This window comes from Ambystoma mexicanum, chromosome 4q, assembly GCF_040938575.1.
Source record: "Ambystoma mexicanum isolate Mex_15411 chromosome 4q, UKY_AmexF1_1, whole genome shotgun sequence".
NCBI classification, from domain to species: domain Eukaryota; kingdom Metazoa; phylum Chordata; class Amphibia; order Caudata; family Ambystomatidae; genus Ambystoma; species Ambystoma mexicanum.
Genome location: NC_090928.1, coordinates 1,287,410,575 through 1,287,430,120, shown reverse-complemented (window position 1 = coordinate 1,287,430,120; position 19,546 = coordinate 1,287,410,575). Strand labels below are relative to the sequence as shown.

The following is a 19,546-nucleotide window of genomic DNA, read 5'->3' as shown; positions in this document are numbered from 1 at the left end:
TGTCCAGTATGGGTATGTCCAATATGGGTGTGGGTGTGTGGTGTTGGGCAGAGGCTGTACAGATTGAGCCAACACTAGGCAGCAGCCTGTAGCCTTTTCTGCATGAAAGGCTGCATTGGCGGGGGGGGGACAAAGGACCATCTTTAAATAAATGCATGCACTGGTACTCCTATTATAATTCTGCATCGTTTCCAGCTAACTATATTCTTTCTGGTGACTACCTGTTTGTTTTAGTGTTACTTCTTGTGTAGTATGTTCACACACTAACACTCCTGAGCCTTCTCTGATGGCCCATTATGGATTTATTTTTACACAAAAACCCTGGGGCATTGAGGCGCTGTTACAACCAGTTACATGCAAATGAATGTCAAGAAAGGGGCGGCAGTGAGGTTGACTCACAGGGCCTTAGTCAAACCTCCACCTTTTTAATGATTTTCTGAAGGCCCAATAGGATTGTTCAGCTCTCAGGCTGGGTGGGAATGAGTTCCATTGTCTAGTTGCTATAGCGGGGAAGCTTGTACCGCCACCTTTAACTCCGTGGATGAGTCAATGTGCGTATGTCCATCTTGCTGCTCTTCATAACAAGGCATTTGTGAACTTTTGAGGAAGGTAAGGCACCGCCGCGTTAGATGGGCATCTATGTGTAATGGATTACGTCTTGAAGATGGTTCTTTCTTGGATAGGCAGCCAGTGGGCATCGCTTCTGGCCTGTGAGATGTGCTCTTGCTTAGGAATGTTAAGGATGGCATTGTTCCGGATCACCTTGAGCTTACAAATATTGAGTGCGGAAGTTCCAGCAAAGAGAGCATTGCAGTATTGCAGCTATGACCCAATGATGGCTCGAGCAATGGAAAGGCAGTTTTTAGGGTATAAGAATGGTCTGGAAGTGTTGATTAGCTTAGTGTGTAGGCCATGGAGGAGGCTATGGCGTTAAACTGGTGTGTCGGGGAGAGGGTGCCATCAAGATAGATGCCCAAGGTCTTCACAGAGGAAAAGACTGGTACCTGGAGGCTGTCAATGTTGAAGGTGGAGTACGATGAGTTCAGTTTCTTGATTACTGCTGGTGGCCCCACCATCAAAATCTGTCTTGACATTCAGACAGAGGCCATTAGTATCCATCCAGTCTTGGATGGTCGTGTAAATAGTGTTTAGGGTGAGTAAGTCTTCTGTGTAGTTGCCAGAGAGGGGTTTGGTATCATCTGCATAGTTAGTGTATGTAATGCCGATAGAGTCCAGGAGGTCACAGAGGGGTGTGGTGAATATACTGTAGCGGGTGGGGCAAATGCAAGAACCTTGGGGCACTCTGCATGAGATGGGCGTTGGGAAGGCACTCTGCATGTTTTGTCTGCAAGGAAGGAAGTTACCCAGGTCATGGCTTTCGGTGAAAGGTTGGCAGTGGATGTCAGCTGGGGGCAAATGATTTTGTGGTTGACCAAGTCAGAGGCGGCAGAGAGGTCCAGGTGAAGGAGGAGAGTTGTCTTTCCCTCATTTCTGATTGTATCAAGCTGTTTTTTTTTTTTAGGTCCAACAATGCTGATTCTGTTCCATGGCCTGGCCGGAATCCTGATTGGTGCATACCAAAGATGTGGTTGTTTTCAAGGTAGCGCTGGATTTGTATTTATTCCCTCCCCGTCTAAGAATTTTAGGAGGAAGGATTGTTGTGAGCGGCGGTAGTTGTTAGGGGCTAGGGTGTCTAGTGTGAGTTTTGTGATTAGGGGCAGGACCCACGCTTCCTTCTGGCTTGCAGGGACTGAGCCTGAGGAGGAGGAGGCCTTGATGAAGTTGGTGAGGAAGGGAGTTGGTTGTTCAGCACAGTCCTTGATGATGATGATGATGATGATGATGATGATGATGATGATGATGACATGGTGGTGGCAGGGCAGATATCCACTTGACGCCTGCAAGGTTTCATGCTTTTGAGGATGGCTGCAACCTCCGTTTCAGAAACATTATGGAAATTAAATGCTGGGTGGTCCAAGGAAACGGGGGTAGACAGTGGGTTATCGGGTGCTAGCAGGTATAGATTTTTGAGAAGAGCTCGTTTGGCATGGATTTTCTTCTGTAGGGAATCTATTTTGTCTTGCATTGCTTTTTGGATGTTTGTACACCATACTCGTTGGTGGTAGGGTGGCTGGGGCGTCCAGCTCTCTAAGTATAGTGAAAAGTTCTTTGGTATTTGACTTGGCATTAGCTATTCTGTGGTTGTAGGAGGTAGATTTCGCCAAGATGTAAGCTTGTTTGTATTGCCTGGAGACTGATCTAAAACTCGGTTTGCTGGCATCTGATGGGTATTTAATTTGCTTCTTCCTGGCCAGGTAGGCGATACAGAATAAGGGAGAGGGATTCTGTGGGTGAAGTGAGGAGTTTGATAGAGAGTAGGTTGCAATTTCCCTCCATATCAGCATTAAGTTGCCTAAATGCCAGGGAGTTCTTATAGTTAAATGATACCCCACCTCCTCTGGCTTCAGGCCTGTCACTTCTGTGAATAGTGTACCCATGTGGTATTGCTAAGGTCAAAGCTGGGCCGGATGCGGCATGTAGCCAGGATTTGGTAATAGCTAGGTGGTCAAGTGGCATGATGAGGTCACATATATCCAGCGCATGAGCGGGGATGGATCTCATATTAAGGACCCTTTAAGCGATGTATGGAATCATTTATCCTAGCCCTAACTTTTTATAACCCTAACCCGAACTAACAAGCAACTGCAAACTGTATGATATATGATAGTTTATTTATATAGTGCCTATACACAATGTGTTTCAAAGCGCTTCAAGGCAAGGTAGGGAACAAGGGAAAATGCAATCACTTTCTTACAGGCCATGCACAGTAAGGATGTGAAATTAACTATCGTACTCGGCCTGACGACATTTCAGATAGTGCAAGAGCTAAGACATAGATAAGGAAGGGCGGGGGTGAGTGGGAAGGAAATGGAAACAGACAGGCTACTACCGTACTACCATTTCTGGGAGAGCCAGAGAAAACAAAGGGAGCAGTGTGCAGAAAGGGAGGGGAGGAACAAAACAAGCGACTATCGATCGTACTAGGTCTGATGACATTTCAGATAGTGCTGGTAGCTGGGGGGGGGGACAAGTAAGGGGAGGTGGGATGAGACAGACGAGGTTTCTCTCATACTAGGTCCTGGGACAATTCTGATCGAGTAAGTGCATGGAAGAAAGTAAGAGGACAGGAGGAGATGGTGAAAGGGAGAGGAGGAGAGAACAAGAGAGTAAGCAGTCAAAAACAGTGGAGAAGCAAGAGGGGAGAGTGAATACAATTGCAGAAGTCAGTAGTAAAACATAATATTGCATGCCTGGATACAAGATCAAGATGGGAACAGCATGATGCAGGGCCACCATGAGAAAGGGTAGGGTGATGCACTGTGAATCAATGAAGTCCATAAAAGTCAAATCGAGCATTGGCCACAAGACGGTGATGGTGAAACCAGAATGTTTCAGGACAGACTCCTGCAGAAGTAGACTGGATGGGGCTGAGGGGGCACAGGTTTGAAGAATCAAGCAAAACAGGCAACACCTGTGTGCGAGTGGGTGGGGGCACAAGGGAACATCACGGGGGGACCAGAGAGGTGGGGATGGCCTGTGGGCACAGAGGGAGTAAACCCATGTTGGTGCATGCTTACATGCCCAAAAGAATTCTAACCAGCGGGCCAAAATTCAAGTTGCATTCTACTAGCCAGGCATAAAAGGTCACTCGCCCCTTCAATTAAATAAATACACAGCTTACCTTTTCTTACTTACCAAGATTCAGATATTATTAGCCAGCAGCTAATGACAGATGAAAACTTTGAACTCTGTTATAACCCTCCTATTCGCCTTGACTAATAGTAATTCACGTGTGGGGGAGAATATTAAAAAGGCACATTAACATTGCTGTTAATGTTTCTTCATTCGTCACTATTTTTTTTCAACACAAAATATATTAGGCCATCCAGTACATGGGTCAAGTGCATTTCTCTTATATCGAGTAGATAATTGAAGTTACTCGACCTGGAGATCCTACAGTATTTTAAAGATTTTTCGAGGCCTGCAATTCTTATACATTTTAACATGCATACCACTCACCAGTGCTTCTTCCCTTCTGAACTTCACTATCATACTCTCCAGTGGACCCTGCCTGGCCCAGTGTTTTCTGCTTTCCAGTGGCTAGCTGTTCGCCTCTAGCCAACCCTCTGTGCTTGATTTTACAGAATCTGCACTCCGCCATGAAGGTTCGCCTAAAACGGACAAAGGCTGCCTGGGCTGGCTGCTTTTTATTTGACATCTGCCTTGATGCTTTTCTGGGGTTCAAGGGAACAGGCTGCACCTGTGGGATTGGACTCATTATATCTCCTTATTGGACTGTGTGGCACTGTCCTAAATCTCTATTTTGGAATTCGTAACGGCCCAATTGTGTGTTTGTTCTCGCCCTCACTCTCTGATCTCATCTGTAAGCAAATCACCCAGCCCACCACAGCTGTCATCCGAATCGGGTCCCCTTCTTTTGGGGTTCACCAGGAACAGGACCCTTCACTTCGGGTTACATAGAATACTCATGTTAGCTCTAGTGCAGATCACCAGTGGATGGGGAACAGCAGCCTCAAACCCCCATCCCCACCCACAACCTCTGCCTCCCCATGTAGAGCTGGGATTACAGGTGCCGCCTGATCTGTTAGGGTGTGTTCTACTTTCTGTGAGCCTCTGTGTTCCCAGCGTGTGTTTTCATATTGCAGAAACGCACTGGTAAGCCTGGTGAAACGTTAGATGCGTTTATTCCTGCTACCAATGAATTGAGGTTAAAATGATGCATTTTTATCATTCCTGTTGCTGCTCAGTAAGAGGACAACAGGTGATACTTTCACATGGGGAAGGGGGGTCATTGTTTGTGCTTTCCCTCTGCAGTTGCAAAACATGATACTTTGTTCTGCGGCCGGAAATAAATAGCTTTTCTCCAGCACAGGATCTTCCATGGATTCACATGCTTATGAATATTCCCTGTTGTCCGGCTAGGAATCCTCAGTAATATTAAAGCAGTTTAGCTTTAAAGCTTAAACTGCTTGTCACTTATATAGCCTTTTGCTGTCACTTTGCATCATACTGCCGCAGCCAATTTAGTCCTCCATAGCTCCACCCCTGGTGGCCATCTTCAGATTTGTACTGCATGTTCACGTGTTGGGAGTCCTCGTTGTTTCGCTCCTCGAAAATATCGACTTTTGTACTATTTAAGATTTATTTTTGCCCTCGTTCCTGGCAAGGCAGCTGTAGCTGAGAGAGGCTTTGTTGGCAGATAGCATGGACCTGGGACACTTCCTACATCCACTGATGTGGGAAGGAAGCACCGTCAAGTCTTCTCTTGTCGCAGGAGGACAGCAGGGCTGCACCCTGCAAGTTGGCATGGGCAGCTGTAGTTGTCCTTAGCAACAGTCTTCCTAGTCTTCAAAGGGGCTCTGCTTCTGATTTTTGACTCCAGTGCCGGCCTCCAGAACTCTTGCAGTGCTCCTTATCGTACCCAGAATTTAGGCTTTGGGGCAGAGGAGAGACCCCAGCATACCAAGGGCGAGCAAGTCTCAGGTAAGGGTTCAATCATGGACTGTCAAAAGCTCCAGCTCTACCCAGCAACAAACATTTCTTGGCAGGAATACACAGTAGACCTTATATGGGATTTTCTGACGTGCGAAGGCACACCATCAAAGAACCGTGCATGAACCAAACGTAGCAGCTATTATGAGTATATGGTACACGAAATGGCATTATGTGGTTTAGGGGAGTGGCCCAGAAAGAGAAGTAAAACACGATTTACTGCCATCGGCATAATGAAAATTGCTAAACAAAAGTGAGAGACGTCAAGTCCCCCTTCGGCACTCCACTGTAAGTTAGTGTGTGCTACAATGAAACGCAGAAAAACATGAATTTGTGAAATGGTACCCCTGCCATGGTAACCTTATAGGCTGCAGGACTAAACAGCTAAATGGAGCTAAACAGGATATGCTTGCCTCGAAATCAGGCAGAGCTCCAGGACATAGAGAAAAAGCTTGGGGTCCCATTGAAATCAATGGAAGGAAAATAGCAAGAGAAAAAGCGCTTGGTAACCATATTCATCACAAAGAACATTATCAATGGTAAGTAACTTGTTCTTCCTTGGCCTCCCTTTATCCACACAAACTTTTCCTATCCTACCATTTCTTTGGTCTGAGGGGAGCTTGGCTTTTCCCTCTTCCATCCTTCCTAATTTTGTGTCTCTGCTTCCCTTCCAGATTCTCCGACTCTTGATCGAGAGGAGCTTTTCATCCAGAAGCTCCGACAATGTTGCGTACTCTTCGACTTTGTGTCTGATCCGCTTAGTGACCTGAAATTTAAGGAGGTGAAGCGGGCAGGACTGAATGAGATGGTAGAGTACATCACACACAACCGCGATGTGGTCACGGAGTCAATCTACCCTGAAGCAGTTCTCATGGTAAGAGTTTCAGATCTGGTGGAATCTTCTGGTTTGATTTCAGTGTTTGTGGTGGATGAGCAGCGTTGGTCATTGTAATGAAGTCTTAACATGCTTAGCTACTACAGTAGCATAGCGTCTGGTGCTCTGCCCTCTTTACACACTGGAGGACCTAGTAGAGGTTTCATGTCTTTTGTGCCTATTTCTTCACTGCATATTTTTTACTGAACATTCTTTGCCACAAAATGCATGAGGAGAAACCCTGCTCCTCCCCCACGCACCCTCTCCCCATACCATATTGCTTCAACCAATCCTCTTCCCCTGCATTTTATGGCAAACGATTGATAAGTGCAGTACAAAAAAAGATCTGTTGTGACCTTTGAAGCATTGATGCAGTGTGGTCAGTCTGTGCTGCGTTTTAAAACCAAAATGCAAATGCACATTTTCTGCAGTAAAACGACTCCATCCACAGAGCATAGAACGTGCCCGAGTAGGTCATTCAGGTATGGGGCACTGCCCCTCCCTTTATTCAAGTTTAGATGATTCTCAAATGTTCTGGATCTTACAAATAAAGCTCATGCTGAGGCAATTTGGCCAACCTACCAAGTTCCTGAAATATACCTTTCTGGCTTTCTTTTTTTTTTTAGAGAGGGTGGGTAGTTTTTCTGTATAGATCCCGCCTGATCTGTATAATTGATTAGCCCTAGAACAGTGACTTTGCACGGAGAACACAGAAACTTGCTGTTGGTGCTGCCCTGTGTGCGGGGAATGCCAGAGACTGGCTCCAGTCGCTGGAGACCCTGGTTTTCGGGTGAGGCGAGCCCTCTGGCTGACGAATGGTTGAAGTGAAAATGGCACCTGCCGCTCTGACACAGTGGTAACTTGCCTTGGGACTGTTGCTGCACCCTGAGCCTCGGAGTGCTTGTCGGGCAGCCAGACCCACACGAGACCAGAGTCCAGGTGGAGCAGGTAGGAGGGGAGGCCCTGAGGTAGTAGCAGCGAGCTGAGTGGGTCACGCTGCAATACGGGAGCGCAGAGGTAGAGGAGCCCCAGAGGAACGGAAAATGTGCAGCTGCCAGACTGCAAGCCCCTTAAAGATCGTGGGCGGCAGGCGCATTGCACCTCACTGACCTGACTCATGTCAGAATGCTGATTAGCTTATAGCCGCAACCTCGCTCCAGTACATTCCACAGCATTCCCAGCAGAATCATCCTAAGCCTGGGGTGTGCAGGGCTCTGGGGCTCTGTAGTGAAGCCAACGCCTACAGTCGCAGGGAGGCCTGGCATTGGGACATATTGCCGTGGTGGAGAGGCTACGCCATACACTAGCTGGGCACACAGCAGCAGAGTGGGCTACAGACTGCACCAGCAGAGGTGGAAACACTAGTACTCTGTGGTGCCACACAAGGCATTATTACCTCTGTCTTGTGGCTTTAGTGTCAACAAAATGGTCGGATGGCCTTGTGCAGGGGAACCACCTAAGGCTACACTGCGGGGGCTGACCCGAGTGCAGAGCTGGTAGTTATTAACAAGTTACAGTAGGACTTCACCCCGATCACATGCTGGAAAAACAGCCCAAGGGGAAAGCCGAGCAAACTAAAACCAAGGCTTTTGCACGCAAAGCAGAGGGCAGAAGCGCAGCCATGGAGGAGGGCTGTGTCACGCATACAGCCTCACCCTCGGGCAACAAAGAAGAAGAGAACCAAACTGCGGATCTGCAAACAACACTTGAGTAAAATTGACGAAGGGATCACTGATGTGGACCTCCTCAGACAGGGCGTCTGGGCACTCACTGATGTAATGAAAACCGTGGAAACGCAGGTGGACGAGAACAAGCAACAGATTGCCGGAACTCTACCAGAGGGGAAGGAACTGAAAATGAGGGTGAAAACGCTCAAACACAGGGCCGAGGAGGCAGAAGGTAGAGCCCGACGAAACATAGAGATCCCGGCCCGCCTGAGGGAGCAGAGGAAGTTGTGCCGGGTACCCTGTTAGCCAGGAGACCCCCGCCTGGTGCGCCCAGAGGCCATTGATTGTGAAAATCTTAAACTACAAAGACGGGGAAAGAATAATCGCTTTCTCCAGACAAGGTGGGGGTCATCGATAGGGGGGGTCTGCCAATACTGATGTGTACCCGGATTACATGTTGCGAGTACAGAACAGAGTGCATCGTTCGCACCAAACCAAGGAGCGGCTTCGGCAAGCGGGCCTGAAGTACATGTTGATCTATCCGGCCAGACTCACTCCACAATGGCACCTCACTTTTCTTTGACAGCCCAGAAGGGTGCTCATGCTTGGATGACATGTTGAAGGTGGCCCTACTTCGCAGGCCGTATGACATGGAAACTTGACTGGCAGTGAATACTATGCGGGAACTTGCTCCAGGGATACCCGTAGTGCATTGTAGGGCATCAACCGGTTCTTCGCTCGGCGGGGAGTGGACCTGTGACCTGCAGGAAGACTACTGCATGGAGCAGGCCTGACGGTTGGGGTGCTAGCGATCCTCCACTGTCACTTCAACCCGTTTGCCTTTTATTTGGGTGCTAGTTAAAGAGGTACCTAGCTGCAGCACGCAGAGCCGGTGGTCTTGTGGACAGGGACCGGGTTGTGTGAGATGCGGCTGTGTCTGAACATGCAGTTAGCTGTTGGGCACTTGGTGATGCCCTTACTCATTTTTGATTTTTTTGAAGGGCCTTAGGACTAGTCACCCTAAGTTTCCCAGGTTCACCCAGACGTGGACCCCTTGCTCTTTGTGCTCAGAGAGGCACAGCTCCACCTTACTTATGATGCCTAACAAGGCTGAAACACGTGTGTGGGGTTGCTGTTGGTACTGCTGTTCAGAAGGGAATTGACATAGCATTTCGGTGCTGGACTGCCCATGTGGGCGGGACAAAGACTGATGTGCAAATGGATATTTCCCATCTGTGAAAGGTACAGTGAGCTTAAGTGTGGCTGCAGACTCTAGAGTGGGTACCTTCTCAAAGAACAGGCCTTTTTGCCGTGTTCGTTCTCATAGAGGAGCGCCCTGACTAATATTTGATTGAACGTCTATCATGACCCAAGAAAGGATCATGAAATGAATATCCTTTGGGCATGTCGAGGGATTGAGAAATCTATGGGATTCTGGCAGAGGTTGCTCCTGTCAATGATGGGCAGAGTTGCACTTCTCAAGATGGTGGTACTGCTGCGCCTACTGTACCACTATGCAAATATGCCCCATTGTTCATTATACCCCCAAGGTTGTTCTTCCGCAAGTTTGACTCAGGTTCATTTGGGGAGGGAAGAGGTGCAAAAGTTCACTGGGCACATTATGCAGGGATTACAAAGATGGGGGTATCGAGCTCTGCATTTTGAATCCTGCTACCTTGCTGGTCAGTTGCAGTTCGCTGTTACCTGTTTGGCAGATGAGGCCTTGCTGGACCCCGACCGGCCTGTCGGGAGGCACTTTGGTGGCAGACATTAGCTTGCATGATCAGTCCAGGTTACTGGAGTTGGGTTGGAAGATTTGGCGTACATTCTGGCGGTTTCTGATGTGGTCAGGACTCTTACTCCATCAGCATACCCCTGGCAGCAATATGCGGGAGGAACCACGGTGAGGTCCATAGCTGCAGACTTTACTGGAACCCTAGCAGGATAATCACCCTGGGGGGGCCTGTTTAACGATAGATGGCTGATGAGTTTCCCTTTTCTGATAGATGGGTATGACATCCCGAGCGGTCAGTTTCTCACATATCTCTGATTGATTACGACACTGGAGGCCAGATGGCCTGAATTCTGGTTGAAGGGGGCGGGGAGAAAAAACCTGGTATTGGACACACTGTACGATGTGTCTTGGGAGGTGGAGGGGTGGTCATTTGGTCTCCAGGCTCTGACGTGCTGTTAGACGCATTTAAAACTCCAACACTCTTGGTAAGAGCCAAATGGGAAGCTGATGTAAGGAGGGCATTCGCGGACGGGGAATGGGCCAAAGCACCGTTGTACACAAGGAAGGTGTCTAGGAATGCCAGATTTAGGGTGACACCAGTATATGTTACACATAGGCCATATAGGACTCTGCATGCCATTTCCCAGTTCTTAAGTGCGGAAGCGCAGAAGTGCCCCAAATGCACCTGCTATAAGGCTGACATGAAATATGTTGTGGTTGCGCACAGTGATTAAAGCTTTTTGGTATGGCATTGCTGGAAGGGCGGCGAAGGATGGGATTTCCATGTACGATTGGCTGCCAGAGGTATGCTAGTTGGGAATGTTCCCTCAGAGGCGCGCTGAGGCACACCCCACTAAGATGAAGGATCTCCTATTCGTATTGGCCAAACGCAGGATTGTGGAAGTCCTCAGGAGGCCCCCACATTGAGGCTTGGTGGAGGGACCTGTGGAAATGGGCAGAAGCTGAAACTGGCAAGCGCATACACTGGTTTGGTTGACTGTTTGTCAGTTGATTTTCTTAGGACCAAGATTTTTCATGCATATGCAGGTTTGCAGCAACGGAGGCATAGCCCAGATGAACACTCTGGAAGGTATGCAGCTTCATGTGGGACACTTTGGAAGTGATTATTAGTTGGGGCGCAATTGCAGAGGTGATATCGCGGCAGATGTATACGTTGCTGCAGTTATTAATTTGTTGACCTATACACTAAAAAAATTATTCTTTTTGCCATTACTAAGAGGAGTTGCTTATATGAACAGATAAAGAGGGACACAGTCATGAATCATTGTATTTTAAAACTTTTACTACTCGCCAGTGGCAGACATGTTGCCTCTATTTGGCTCAAGTGGGCAGCAGTCTTTCCTACTACTTCGGTTGAGTGTATGGTTCCTGGTAAGCTCTGCAGGGCATGTTCTGAACCCTGCAGCAACAGCTGCTGTAACAAAGTACCAATAATAGATGTGTCGGCCAGAAACGAGTTTTAATTTTCACAACATTCATACAATTCCGAAATTGACTAACGTGCAATTAGAACACGCATGATGCTGTTTTGCAATGATATTGTGATCCTTGTTCCACCCGTCTAACAATCATTTCCTTCTTTCTCTTCTGTGAGCCTTTCCGCTTTCTCTAGTTTACTTATTTTTTCTCATTCACCCTGCTTCCTTTCTTTAATTCATGGTCCTCTACTTCCTTACTTTCTTTTCTTCATTTTTTATCATGATTCAATTTCTTATTACTTTCCATGCTCCCAATTCTCTCATTAATTTAAATGTTCTGCCCTTTCCATCTTTCCGCCTTCCTTTCCTTGTTTCTGTACTTTCTTCATGTTTCCTGCATCCCATGCTTTCATTGCCTTTCTTTTCTGTCAATTCTTTCTTTCCTTTATTCTTTACATCTGTCATTGATTCCTTGTACCATTCTCTTCTCTTCATACCTTTTTGTTTACTCTTTTCTTTATTGCCTTTTTACTTTGTCTTTATACTTCGATCTTTCTTTCCATTTAGCCAACCCTTTCCTAACAAGTTTGATTCCTTCCAATGCTTACTTTGTAATTTCATTAGCTATTTTCTTTGATCATAATTCTTTCTGCCTTCCTTTCTTTTACATAAACTCCCTGAATTCCACTTTCTCCTTCTGTGCAATAAGAATGTGGACGTTTTTTTCCACCAACTTCTAAGAGGAGATTTCCGACGTATATTTCTGTGGAGTGGTTCCCTTCTGTGGACGGTGTTCTAAGCTGGTTGGCGGAGAGCCATCCTTATCACAAAGGAACAAAGAACGTAGGTCTGTCAATTGATGTGGATGTACAGAAGCATAATTGCTACTAAGGGAGGCTAGTGTTAGTGCCTCTCATTGCTTTATATATTTATCTCCCTTCAGACAGAACACTTGAAGTTTTCAATCTTATTAAAGATTTTAGGCGTGCACAGACTTCGTTATTATTCGTACAAAGGGCGGATATAGCCTTAATGGATCATGATATTTACGGACAGGGCATCGGGTTGGTTAACACGATTGGTAAATATTCCGTCTGCATTAGTTAATTGAACACATATATTGTAATAACTTGAATGCTTTTGGAAGCGGGAGCAATTGTGTTGAGTTGAACGAAAGAAGTAAATACAAATAAAGGAAAAAAGAATGAGTAGAAAGATTAATAGGAAGGGAACGTCAAAAAGGCACCAGATGGATAGATGGATAGATGGAATTGAATTGAGTAAACAAGTTAGGTGGAAAGTGAGTGAAAAGGGATAGATGTGGAAAGACCTGCAGCAACTGAAACCAAGGGAAAGGAGGAAAGGCAGCCAGTAAATAGGAGATATCTGTGTAGATGGCAGAGTAAGGAAGAGAAGAAAACAAGAGAAGACAAATCACAATAATCAAGAAAAGAAAGGCAAAGTAAAAGGTAAGGAAGACTGAGAAAGTAAAGGGTATCAAGGGACGTCATTTGGGGGTTACCAGGGATAGACCTGTCCTTGCAACCCCTGATCAACTGGACAAAGAGGCAATGCCAAGAGCAGATATCTTTGTTGAAAAAGGGAGCTGTAACATGCAGCTAAATGTGCCACAGCTTTTTTCACCTGGAATCTAGATCTCGTTAGCTGGAGAAATAACAGGGATGCTGGCATACCCATGACACCACCATCACTAACGGGTTGGCAGTCCATTAGTGAAGAATGCCTGAATGGTTGGATTCAGAGGCGGGGGACTGTCTGTCCAACTCATATCAGTACTGTAGCAAGAGGAAGGGTATGGGGACTAGGTCTAGCTAGCTGGGAATGGGTAAGAGCAGCCTGCAGTACTCTGTGATAGCACAGCATGAATGCAAATCTCATCAGTGGCCTCGTCTGCTTTGCACATCCAGTGAGCCACTGGGCCTGTGATGAGGGGTGTACCCCAGTGGCTTCTGCTACCAGTCGTGCCTGGGCACTGTGTGACCTGACCCAGATCTGCTAGACCTGCATCACAGGCCCACTGTAGATGGAGCATGTACACCTAAGCAGATACAAGCCTCATAAATACGATTACGTTGAGTAATGTATCCCATATATTTGGAAGGATAGCTCAGGGTCAATAGATTTGCTTTGGGAACAAGTGGATGCATTGCAGCAATGGGTCCAGTTCCTGTTAAAGTGCTTAGAAGCTGGAGGAGGCTGGCATTATAAAGGACCATAGAAAATAATGAATGGCCCTTTTCTAGGGGTAATGTCATGGAGCTACTGCTGCTCTTTACATTTCAAAATAAAAAAACCCTGCAATTACCTTGACTTGTAACACATCCTTACCCTCTTTCTCCCAACAAAATAAACTAAACTATGGGTTACTTACTAAATTAGCAAAAGTGAAAAGTGATGGCTGCAAGGTTTCAAATCATTTATAGCCACTGGCACAGCTCTGGGCAACCCTCCAGACCAGTTTTTTTCTGGTTGGACTTGGGGATGGTCAGTTGCTGTTTCCAGTCTGTGGCCAGACACTTGGCAGGCACTGAATGTCGGCGTGTTGGGGTTTAGGCCTCTTCGAGATGCTCTGTCTGTTTGCAGTTTAGCCTGAGTGATGTACAATAGTCCAGTTTGTTGTGTTGGATGTCTTCTTAAATTTACAGTAATTTGGTAATATGGGCCTATACACACTGATATTAACGCTACATATGGGGATCCATTCTTGTATTGAATGTATATCATATTGCAGTGATATCGTAACCATATTTTTCTTGATGTACTGAGGAAGAATGCTATATGATGCCACTTCCTTTTTTGACAAGGGGTGAAAGGTTGGGTGCTATCACTTTCCGTGATGTAATTTTGGGGTGGTGTCAAATTGCACCACTGTCATCGGAGGTCAATGGTCGTGTGATGTCAATGCCACTACCCCTGGAATTTCGGTGAAAGGATGTCCCTGAGGCTATCCAATGATTTCAGCGCTGAAAACCAACATCGTTTGGTAAAAATATTTTTCTTCATCCACTAGCCAGCACTTTCCCCACATATTCTAGGACTGGAATCTGTTTATATAATTACACCTGTCCTAAAATTTTGAGGGGTGTTTAGTGGCAGAAAACATACATCGTTTACCGAACGATGGTGGTTTCCAGCACTAAAATCACATAAAATTAAAGCAAATATGGTCACTGGATTGGTGCAAAAAAGCATAATGCGTGTACCACTTGCACATGAGTCCATTTGAGAATTATCATTGCGATTCACAGTTGAAAGGTTTTCTATGAAGTTAAGTCCATTAATTGCAACAGCGGACGCTGCCCATCAGAATGATAGAAAATGTCCGGCAGTTAGCATTCAAGACTATTATTGCTACTTTGGCCTCATCAAAGAGGGTCTGAAAGATCTCTGCCTCCAGGAGCTTAACCGCAGGGCGCATTTCTGGTGCTCATTAACCTAGTTCCTTACTAGTCATCTTTTGTTCTCAAGCTGCTAGTGGTGAGTACTTCAATGTTTTAAATAAAAATAGCTTTTTTATAAAGCTATGTGGAATGTTAACTAGTGCTTTTGTAGGAATGTGGTGATTGCTGTTCTCCTGCTTAGCTTGGATATTTAGATGGGGAGTGGAACGGCAGGCAGTGCCATTGAATTCACCTTGACCTTATGAAGAGTTAATCCGAGGGTCAACACCGCTCAGTATTGGTCGCCATTTAGTGAGGCACAGAGTAGACTGTTTGAAGCACTCGTTTGCTGAAACTGACCCGTCTGGTCTTGGAGCACAGCCTGTTTCTGGTTCTACTTAGTGGCATAGATGAGTTCATTTAAAGGTGTTCATCCCAAGAGGAAATGCACTCCATGTGAAGGAAGCATACATGATGGTCTTTTTGGGAATAGCTTGCTTTAATATGTCTGTTACCAAAGTGGTTCCTGCTACAACCAACCAGTTTACCCACGTAAACTGCTTGCTATGGGAGCAGTTGTCTGGGTATGAGACTAGCCGTAGTAAACTCTTTCCACCTGGGGACTGAAAGTACAGCAAAACATGCATATATAGGTTATGAGACTAGCTGTGATATACAGAGTTGTGCTTAGATTTTAATGTGCTTGAAGCCGTTAATGTTAAATGGATTGATTGACTGATGAGCTATTGTTCTGCCTCTTACTAACACATCGAAGACTGTCTTAGTTTTCAGTGAACCTCTTCCGCACGCTACCGCCCTCCTCGAACCCCACCGGAGCAGAATTCGACCCTGAAGAGGATGAACCCACGTTGGAAGCGGCTTGGCCCCACCTACAGGTAATTGCAGAATGTCTGAGCCTTTGGTGGCTGAGGAATTGCTGTGTATGGAAGGCGATGAGGGGACGGGGAGGGGCCACAGGTTGAGCTCGATGGCTGAACATGTACACGAGGAACCTGTCTGGGTAAATGAGCTAGGGGTAGGAGGTTGGATGGGTGCACCTGCTGCGAGGTGAAGACTGCAAGCAGGTTATATGTTCTCTAAAGTTTTTGAGGGTGGGTATGCATAAACCATCCTTTTATTTTAGTATGCAGCAGTATTCACAGCAATGCATTGCATGGGGATCAGGTAGGGAGAATGATGCATTTTCTGCTCACATGTTGAGGAATAGACTGAGGTCAAAAGGACTAGGACTACCAGAGTCACATGATGCAGTGTTCAACTTTTGAAAACATTCCTTTGACCGAGCTGCAAATAGCTAAGGCATCTGTGCCATTTGAAGAGCAGTGATCCGCTCTGCAACCACTTTGCAATTGCCTCCGCATCCCTCCCCCCACTCGCGCCCTCCGCCCCCCACCCCCCGTTCCGCCACCTACTAGAATGGCTTTGGTTGGTTTGCTGGTCATTTGGCTCACCAGGCTTTTACCTCAAGGAGAATGTGAGGTTTTTTCGCCCAGTTTGTCCGTTTTTCAGACTAGTTTAGCTCCCCTTCCTCGTTGTAATGGTGTATTTAGGTCAATAGTTCAGCTGCTGTACTGTCTACTTTGTGTAGTTTGCTGGGTTTGTAAACCTGTTTGACTGCTGTGGTGCAAGGTGTTCCCTTCCTGACTTTGGGTAGTTGCTGCTCCATTCATAACTGGAGTGCTGTGATCTCTATAGTAAGGCGTATTTTTTTTTTTCATGGTGTTGGTGCTCTCCCTGTCCGTGAGAGGTTTACTTTGCTGCTTCTTTGTTGACTTGAACCTTCTTGTCTCACTGCTTTAATGATGATGCTGTGCCAATGTTCTGCAAAACTGCACATGTTCTTTTATTGCCTGTATTGCCATTGAGATTCCAGGAAATGATTAAAATAATTTTAGAACCACACTCGCTAATGTTGTGGAAACAGCTTGGCGTCCTTCCCAGGGATAAGCATCTGGGAGGTCTGTTAATAGACTCTTACTCAGGTTGGCCTGTGTGCAGGTTAGCTTGAACGCCTGTCTGGCTTTTGAAATGCCCCCTTATGGGATCACAGGCAGGCCACGTTAGAGCTTAGTCTCAGTGCTATGGGTTCAGGGCCATGTCACTCTTGTCCTAATGTGTCTTTTGTGCTGTAGACTTTTTCACTTGGAATCACACAATGTTTTTATCCCGTAGCAGCATGCTCTGTTATTGGACTGCTTTGGGTTTATTCAGTGCGCTCCAATAGACTTGTGAAGCTCTGAGTATACTGGTTCTTCAAACTACAAATGCAGTACTTGCCAAACTGGGTCTGTACATGAGCTGTGTAAACTGGGAATAAGCTAAGCTTGCTAAAATGGGGATTTCTGAAGCAGGAGTATATTGGATGTGCAGAACAGTTATTTTGGCATTGTACAAACTGAAAGTGTACCTGGCTTGATAACACTGACTCTATACAGCATGTGTAAAACAAATTGCCAATCTTGGAGTATTATGGGATTGTGTAAACTTGCAATATACTGTGATTATTTCATTGGTACTTTTCCATGCATGGATATTGTTTAATTGTGTAAAATGTCACTAATCTGGGATTATGAAATGGGGAATATACTGGAATTGTCAAACTGGAAATCTAGTGGGTTGCCTAAGGGTGGACTACATTGGAATTACCAGAGTATAGTTGGATTGTCAAACTAGGATTTTCCTGTTTGCCTGTTGTGCAATTGGATTGTACAACTGGTAATATAATGGGATTTTGCAAACAAACTGTAATTGGCTATAAAGACGTGCAATATATAAGAATTGTGCAACAGTAAATGAAGTGTCAAGTTAGGAGCTAATGATATCATGCCATCTGTGACCCACAACCTACTGTTGCCATGTGACCCGTCACCAACCGTTTTCATATCGTGACTCATGACTCACCATCCGCATGTGACCTGTGACTCAAAATGTGCTCCCATGGATGATACTCCACCTTGCAAACAAAACCACTTGGTGGAAATGTCACACTGTGTTCTTGTGCTGGGTTATAGTGTCCCCATATGTATACTAGTGACATCCAAACTTGAAGGTGGCAGGCCAAGTGGACAGCCAGCTTCTCAGAATCTGCCGAGGAACATGCAAGCACCTGCAGGAATGTGAATTGGGGATAGGCAGTCCCCCTTATGTTCCTGCTCGCTCTCTCTCTGTACTGCAGGGGTAAAATCACATGTCATAAAAAGGAGAGGACTACAACTGCACTGATAGGTCTAGGGAGTATCCAGTGCATTGTGGCGAACCCGAAGTAAGACTCGGACCAGAGGACCTGATTCAACTCTTATTTATTTAAATGAAAAGAAAATGCCTTCACTGGCTCTAATTTTAGAAGTTGGATTTGCTTCCCAAGAAACTAAAACTGAAGTACTTGTCAGAATAACCAAAATCAGTCCTCTGTCCTAACCTGTCCAACTGCCTGGTCATACCACTAGATAAAAAGAAACAAAACAAGGCAATGTGTTTTTTTTACCTGTGGTTTGTCAGCACCTGCTAGCTGACCCCCTCGCTTCGGACCATCTTCCACATAAATGTTCCTCCCAGGACATGGTTCCTGACCTGGGTTTCCACAGCAGATCTCGCAAAGAAAATCCAGACCAAATAAATGTTCCTCTCTGAAAAAAAGGTACAAAGCAACTGTGTTCTTGTTAATTCCATTCACCAAGGCCTTCATTGCTTGCATCCAATGGCTTATTCAACTCATCTCTCTCGAAGACTGTCATATTCTGTGGCCCACCTCGCTCCCTTGAGCCTACCCCACTCTTGGGTAGCTTGGACGTTACCCTTTTCAATTCAATGTTCTCTTGACTCTCAGTATTATCAAATCTTATGTCTCTCTGTGCTGCTGTAGGCTAGCTGCAGACTCTCTAGCCACTGGACTCCCCTTGTAGCTTTAGGCCAGGTTGTGCATACCTTTCACCTCACTGGACTTGGCAATACGATTTTCTTGACTTTCTCTACTCTTAGCTTGTTCTATATCACTAAGGACTCCTTGAACCTGTTTTAGATTGTTCCCTGGCTTATTAACCCGTAAAGTATTCAGAGTTTGGAATCCCCCCCCCCCCATGTAGCAATCAAACCACTCTTTTCCTTTCTTCTTCTTCCTGCGTGGCCCGCGTACCTGGTTCCTCGCTGTGTTGGTGTTCTTCTCCGCCTGCTCTTCGGTTACCTCTCATTGTGGCGGCCTTCTTGGGTGCCTTGCCGGTCTTCGTGGCTCTCTTTCTCGGATTGTCAGCACTGGGGCTTAGAGGCTCTCGCCCCCCCCCCCCGCATTCTGGAATCTGACAAATTCTGCAGGCTCTGAGCCCACCACGTCCTCTGCGTGGTCTCACCTCCAAGTTTCCTATGTTCTGCACTCTAGCGGCAGAGTCCGCTGTGCGCGGTTTCTCACCTGTCGTTTGGCATTGCGTCAGGGAATCTCCTCCGATAAGGACTTTGGTGTTCTTGTAGGAGTCTTGTGCCCGATGGGTAACATGCTTCTGATCATTTCCTAGGGAGTCTGAGGAGGGTACAGCATTGGTGTTCGACAAATAGAAAGGCTTTAATGTCTGAGGTCCCCATATAGCCAGCGAGTACAGATTTCATAGAGTTTCTCACTCTTCCCCAGGGAGTCTTCATCCACAAATAAGGAATCACTCCCAGTGAGATCCTGCTTGCTGAAACCCATAGGGGTGGTCTTACAGGGCAGGCTCACTACCGTAGCCTCAATGGAGTGGCTCCTCCTGGGGGCAAAGGGAACAAATTTCCAGCTTTCGTCACAGCACCCAAAATGACATTGAGAATAAGGGCCCATGGGGTGGGTGTGGTGCCATTGGAAAGGCATT

General features: G+C 46.3%; 1 protein-coding gene across 4 annotated transcripts in view; it reads left to right on the top strand.

The window, feature by feature from the left end:
- Positions 1-19,546, top strand: part of PPP2R5D (protein phosphatase 2 regulatory subunit B'delta) — a 741,061-nt gene that overhangs the window by 370,890 nt on the left and 350,625 nt on the right. For all 4 annotated transcript variants that reach the window (XM_069608914.1, XM_069608915.1, XM_069608913.1 and 1 more), the window contains exons 4-5: positions 6,249-6,448; positions 15,476-15,586. In XM_069608914.1, the coding sequence (XP_069465015.1) occupies positions 6,249-6,448; positions 15,476-15,586 (311 nt within the window). The remainder of the gene's footprint in view (positions 1-6,248; positions 6,449-15,475; positions 15,587-19,546) is intronic.